We start from the raw sequence: 6,786 nt of genomic DNA on the forward strand, positions 1-6,786 counted from the left end.
TTTAAGGTCCCTCAGATGAGAACTTAATTTCAAACACAGATTTAACCACAAGGGAGAGGGAGGTTTTCCAATGCCTTGCAAAGGGCACAAAAAAGCAAACATTGAATATCCCTTTTAGCAGAATGAAGTTATAACACTTTGGATGGTATATCAATATACCTAGCCACTACAAAGACACAGGTGTCCTTCAGCATGAGTTCAATCGTGACTAAAATAGTTTAATGGCTGTGACAGAAAACTTAGGATGGATCAATCACATTGTAGTTACCCCACAATTACTAACCTATATATAATTGAGTGAAAAAGAAGCCTGTATAAAAGGAGAGCTTCAAGTTCCTCATCCACACACACGCACAGTAGTGAGGAAGCCATGACATGACTCTTCCCCCTCAGGTTGTAAAGATTTGACATGGGCCAAGAGTGGTGAGGACGTCCCAGTACATCTCTGGGGCCCGAGTTCCCTGCCATCCAAGACCTCTATATCAGGTGGCGTGAATAATTTGTAAGTCGCTCTGGATAAGAGCGTCTGCTAAATGACTTAAATGTAATGTATGTAAATGTGAAATGAAGGGCCGGGAAATCCTTAGACTCCAGCCACAGACTGTGCTCTCCACTTCATCACAGCAAGCGGTACCAAGTTGCAGGTCTGACACCAACAGACTACTGAACAGCTTCTATCCACAAGCCATGACTGCTCAAAATGGCTACAGACCCATTTTATTTTTGCACCGTTTCTACGAACACTCAAAAGGGCCCTACACACTCCATTTGCTCACACATAATATGCACGTATTTATACTGACTAAAACGCACACCCAATCACATAAGCTGATGGTACTGTTTAGCATATCCTGTTGCCTAATCACCTTACCCATATCTACCTCTATCACTCCAGTATCCCTACACATTGTAAATATGGTACCAGAAGTGTATATAGTATGATTGCTTACTTTATGGGTGTTCTTCTACAGCTTGTTATTTTTAGTACTACATTGTTATTGATTACTGCATTGTTGGGTTTAGATTTGTCAAGAAAGGCATTTCATTGTACTTGTGCACATGACATTAATTTGTAAGCACAGAACTCATCCTCACATTATAAAGAATACAGGTTTTCAAGTCTAACCAGCTCATTGCAAAAGTAGTTACAATGACTTCCAAACATTATGCAGATTTAGTCCAAAATCAGCAAATAAAATCCATGGGAGAAGCTTTTGTTCTTTAGACATTTTATTGACAAAAGAAAGCATGGATTTAGTCTTCGTCCTCCTCCTCTTCCTCATCCTGGTTGATCTGGAAGTATCGCAGTTCATAACTCTCCTTGGTGTTGGCCACCACACGCAGCCAGTCCCTCAGATTGTTCTTCTTCAGGTACTTCTTGGTCAGGTATTTCAAGTACCTGGCACATAGAAGGGCAGTGTCAGCAATTTAAAACACCATTGAAAATGACATTACATTTTGAGTACTTCTCAGGCTAGGCCTGGGGTTCTCAGGCTAGGCCTGGGGTTTATTCTGGATGGTGCAACATAACAGAACGTTCAGATAGAACAGAACAGACAATATAACTTGCAGAACATCAAATCATCAGCTCCATATTTAACCATTCGATCTGCAATGTATCCCCCCCAAATGCACTCTCCGGGTTCAATTTAGAGCAGGTCTTGGCACCCCCATAACAAATCAGGGATCCCACCTAAGAATTTAACATTTCTACGTGAGACTCCCCCAACAACTGTTAGAGATAGACGTCAGGCACCCGAAGACACTTCAGTCATCTACAAGAGTCAATGTATAACTTAAACTTACCCCCCCCCCCCTATTACATAAAGCATAGATGTACTAAATCACCACACACTAATGCTAGTCAAATGGCATTCACATCTTAAGTCAACTGTGTAAACCTGACCAACAAACTGAATCTGTTAAAAATACTGAACCTATGCATATCAGAAGAAAAGGATCAGGGATACACCCAGGGATCTATGTGGACGGTACGGATGTTAAAAGGCTTGTTTTAAAAAGAGCCCCGTTTGCTTCCCTGCCTGTACTGCAACATCTATATTAGAATCCCGTAAAGCCAAATTCACACGGGGAGACATCCATCAACGGCGTGAAATGTGTGTGTGAGAGTTGTGTTAATTCACAGACCGCGTAGCATAACCAGCATAATTGTCATGAAAAGCCATAATAAACAGTTGTATCATCTTAAAATCGTAGTAGCCTAAAAGGCACTAAGTCGACCAACTATACATTTATTTTCTGTAAATGTATCCTGTTATTTTAACAGCATTGTGCCACGTAGACTCAAGAACAATAGACTGGCGTCATTGTTTGACAAGCTATATGTGCGGGATGCCGTTGATGCTCGCAGCCCGTCTGTTTTATCTCATTTAGTCCTGTGCATTCCATTTCAAACACACTCCTTCTCGTGCATAAAAAAATTGTAATAAACACTTTTAAAAAAAAATTTTTAACACTGCTTGCCGTGTGATTCGGGGGGCCACAAAATTACGACGGGATTTTCTCCTACAATTGTGCCAATTTTCTTCATTTTAGGCTCACAAGAAGTGCCGTCCAGAGACATACCAATGGCCACATCATATTCAGATGTGTTTTCTATTTTTGTTTATTTTCTTATTTTTTCTCCCTGACCCATTATTCCCAACATGCCCTCCAATCTAACCCCCAAACCCTTACAAAATAAAGGTTCATAATGAATCAATTAAGCACTAGGACCACACTGGAGGGGGACATTTGATTTAAAACAGTGCATTTCAGAGAAAGCAAGCGCCACGATCCCACGGGAAATACACATTTTATTTATTTATATATGAGTACTAACTCTGGTGGCCCTGGTGACTGGGGAGATGGCTCTGGTGACTGGGGAGCTTGCTGAACAGTGCCTGTCTACTCCTGCGGCACATTCTGGGGGTTATTTATTTTATATATATATATATATATATATATATACATACATACACACACACACATAAGTTAAACTATAAAATGGCATGTCCAGAGACTGAAAAGCTAAAATAAAACATTGGGGGGGAAGATATTGCACTGAATCAAATTATTAATTGGTAATTTTTTACTGCCCGTAAGGGCGGGGTGTCGCTAGTGTTCCATATTTCCTGCCATGTAGGCCCAAATATAGCTTCAGAAGGTGCTTAAGAATCCATGAATGTCTAAGAGGGTACATGGTGACTTGGAAACAACCATGTTACTTGGAGACCTCGATCAGATCACAGCATCTCATCCCCTTGTGGAAATAAAGCTGACTGAAGTCAAAAATAAACATTGTGCGTTCTCTTAACTTTTTCTACTCATATTCATCTGCCTGTCTAATGATAGTATTTTATGTGAAACACTAATAATCACTTTAAAGCACTCCTTCAAACAATGAATTAGACTTGGGATAATCTCCAGACTGTCCATCAGGTAAGACAACAGAAAGCAAATCAAAGCCCAACATCGATGGCAAAACTGCTACCGCTTGCTGCCTTCGTAAATGCAATACCACAACACAACTGAAAGCAAAGGACAGTTCCACCTTCCTAATGAAAACAGGTGAAAATGCAATACATAACTGTGGACACAAACCAAGTACCACCATCAGACAACACAACATAAAATGGAAGATGATGTTGCTCGCCACATCACAAGGACAATTCATAAGCTAAATTAAGATTTCATTCACATACCTTTTGGAGAATGGCACCTCAGAATTCACAGAGATTTTGCTCTTGCTCCTTTCAATGGACACCACGCCACCACCCAGGTTCCCAGCTTTACCGTTGACCTTGATGCGCTCCTGCAGGAACTGTTCCTGTAGAAGACGAGGCCAAAGGTGGATTTTAGGACAAATATGGAACCATCCCAACTGAATACTACCTGTAATGAATACTACATACTGATGCAAATATTCTGTCAATATGAGAACCATAAGTTGAATATCATTTACATTTTAAACATTTTCATTTTGCCGACTCTAGTAGCAATTTACCGTTTGTGAATTTTAATTAAGGTAGTTATGTACGATAACCACATAGTTATAGTAGCCTAGTCTAGAACCAGGCTTCCCTAATCGGAAAGCCTCATGAATTCAATGACAGAAAGTAGCTACAATGGGGTGGAAACCCCATGTAAATCATTAACACCTCAAATGTTAAACCAATCAAATCCCTTGCTTGTGCAGATCTCTAAAAAGGTGCCCACTAGATTAGTGCCATAGGTGCGTGAGGATGGCCAGGAGTACAAAAGTATTGAGTACAAAACAGAATTCAGTTTTTCTTCCATTTTCTGCAACATTGCAAACTAGCATGCACAACAACTCTGCAAAATGTGTCCTACACGGTCGGAAAACAGTGACAAACATTACACGCAGCACCCCTTCTACAGGCATGTGGGGGTATGGGTCTTGAAATGTAACATCCTCTGAAAACTGGCAGACCATTCGAGCAGTTGACTTACACAAAATTCTACAGACCTCCAAAGGAGGCATGACAACGTCACTTGGAGATATGGCTACACGAGACTAAGGTCACAGTCACTGGCCACGCATCATTTTTGCAAAGAAGACCTTGCTTTTTTATTGTGAGCTCATTTACTTGTGGTTTCCAGTTATTTCATTTTCATCTGATGAAAATTAATTTATTTTATGCCAAATGTGTTTTCCGTGAAGGACAACTATACTTGCATGTCCCTGATCACTCAATAGAAGCATAAAAAAACGACAAACACTTGACTTTTAATATAAAAACACGACCCCTGGACTCTGAGGATCCTGCTCCCGCTTTCTCCTGATGTGCTATTTACAAACATGTGACTGGCTCAACTTTGCTGGGGAACTAAGCTTCACAATGTAAAATAATATAACAGGTGAAATAACGCAATCTGCTTTATCTCCTAACGCATTGCACAAGTTGACGGCAGGTATTTAGTTAAATAGCTGAAAATATAAAAACGTATATAGAAAAGCTCAAGTTTCAATGGTATTGAAAAACTATCCCGTATATACAGTATAGTGCCCAAGCCTAGAAAACATAGCTTACCCATTTCCGAGAAACTTTCCTCCCCACTGAAGGCAAATCTATAATACCTTATCAGTCGGTAAGGGTTATAATTTTTTTAAACTATGGTAAAACAAACATTTAAATTAAAATGTTACGAAGTTCACTCACTCCATACTAGGCCCCAGATGGAAGCTCACCTTTATGGAGATAAGAGTGTATTCAGGAAGTGGGATATAAATATAAATTTATTTTCACACATCTTATAACCCGTACTGACTGGTAAGGCATCCCGGATTATAATTTTGTCTTTGGTGGTTGGAAAAGTTGATCAGAAATAGGTCAACCAGAGGGCTGGTGAATATGCTTTCGGGGATATGGGACGTAGCCTTCAGCGACGGTTGCCTATGTGTACAGGTCTCCTGGAACTAACAGGCTAATTTGTGACAGGCAATGGGTACACTGCAGCTCATGACTGGAACGAGCTGCAAAAAACCTCACTGGACCGTTTTACCTCAAAGACTCAATCATGGACACTCTTACTGACAGTTGTGACTGCTTCACGTGATGTATTGATGTCTCTACCTTCGTGCCCTTTGTGCCTAATAATGTTTGTACCATGTTTTGTGCTTCTACCATGTTGCTACCATGCTGTGTTGTCATGTGTTGCTGTCTTATGTCTCTCTTTATGTAGCGTTGTCTCTTGTCGTGATGTGTGTTTTGTCCAATATTATTACTTTTAATCCCAGCACCCGTCCCTGCACGAGGCCCTTTGCCTTCTGGTAGGCCATAATTTTAAATATGAATTTGTTCTTATCTGACTTGCCTAATTAAATAAAGGTTAAATTAAAAAAATATGTAACATGTCTAGTAATAAAGTATGACATTTAATAGGATATTGCATGTTATTTTCTCTAACATAGGCTACTTACAAAGTTGGCAGCATCCATGATGCCATCCTCCACTGGGTGAGTGCAGTCCAGGGTGAACTTCAGGGCCTGCTTCTTCTTCTTGCCACCCGTCTTGGTCTTTTTGACGACCTGCTTCTTCTGTCAGGACATTGCAGAGGGTCTAACGTTATTAACTTCAACATGAAAAATACTGAATGGGACACCATACTGAGTCATTTTAGTATCTAACGTGCTAGATTGTTTTGAAATTAACTAACTTGATTGATTTGTGTTATCAAACTGGTCCGGAAATGTTTGGTCGTGACGTGTGTAAACTAACGATGGGACTAGACTTTAGCATATCAATTTGGTAACACATTTGATTAAACATATTTTAAAACGGTCACGAATGTGACTATAATTAGCACGCTAACTTCTAGCTAGTGTATTTCCCGCTGGCTAGCCACCCATCGTTCACGGTTACTACTAGCATTTGCCAACTCGCTAGCTGTGTTAGCTACTATAGCTAAATTGCTACAACGTGGTTCAATGGGTGCAGGCCCAACTGGTAAACAAAGCAATCGATTGGTGCTACAATTCTTCTTTGGAAACACAGTTCAATGTGGATTTATTACGTGAACATTAACTACAATAAACGACAGACAAAAAGTGATATACTTAGCTATACAACCTATTTCAACGTGAGTACTCACAATCGGAGCCATGTTGGCCGGCGATTCTTGTCCAGAAAGGAAGAGGCAGGGTTTGCTAAAACCTATATCCGGTCTACATACATACATGAACTACATGAATCTGTGATAGATTAATCCAGGAGATATTCTATGCCCAGTTTGAGGTATAAGTATTTTGGCAAAAACAGATTA

At 40.1% G+C, this 6,786-nt stretch overlaps 1 protein-coding gene across 1 annotated transcript; it reads right to left on the reverse strand.

Moving 5' to 3' along the window:
- Positions 1-1,212: 1,212 nt before the first annotated feature.
- LOC115138938 (large ribosomal subunit protein eL22-like) lies at positions 1,213-6,723 on the reverse strand. Its single transcript, XM_029676122.2, has 4 exons — positions 6,616-6,723; positions 5,945-6,061; positions 3,705-3,829; positions 1,213-1,399 (listed from the first exon to the last, which is right to left on the reverse strand). Exons 1-4 carry the CDS (start codon positions 6,700-6,702, stop codon positions 1,255-1,257), a joined length of 474 nt encoding a protein of 157 aa, XP_029531982.1. The 5' UTR covers positions 6,703-6,723; the 3' UTR covers positions 1,213-1,254.
- Positions 6,724-6,786: the final 63 nt, after the last annotated feature.

The sequence above is a fragment of the Oncorhynchus nerka genome, linkage group LG2 (genome assembly GCF_034236695.1).
Source record: "Oncorhynchus nerka isolate Pitt River linkage group LG2, Oner_Uvic_2.0, whole genome shotgun sequence".
Taxonomy (NCBI): Eukaryota; Metazoa; Chordata; class Actinopteri; order Salmoniformes; family Salmonidae; genus Oncorhynchus; species Oncorhynchus nerka.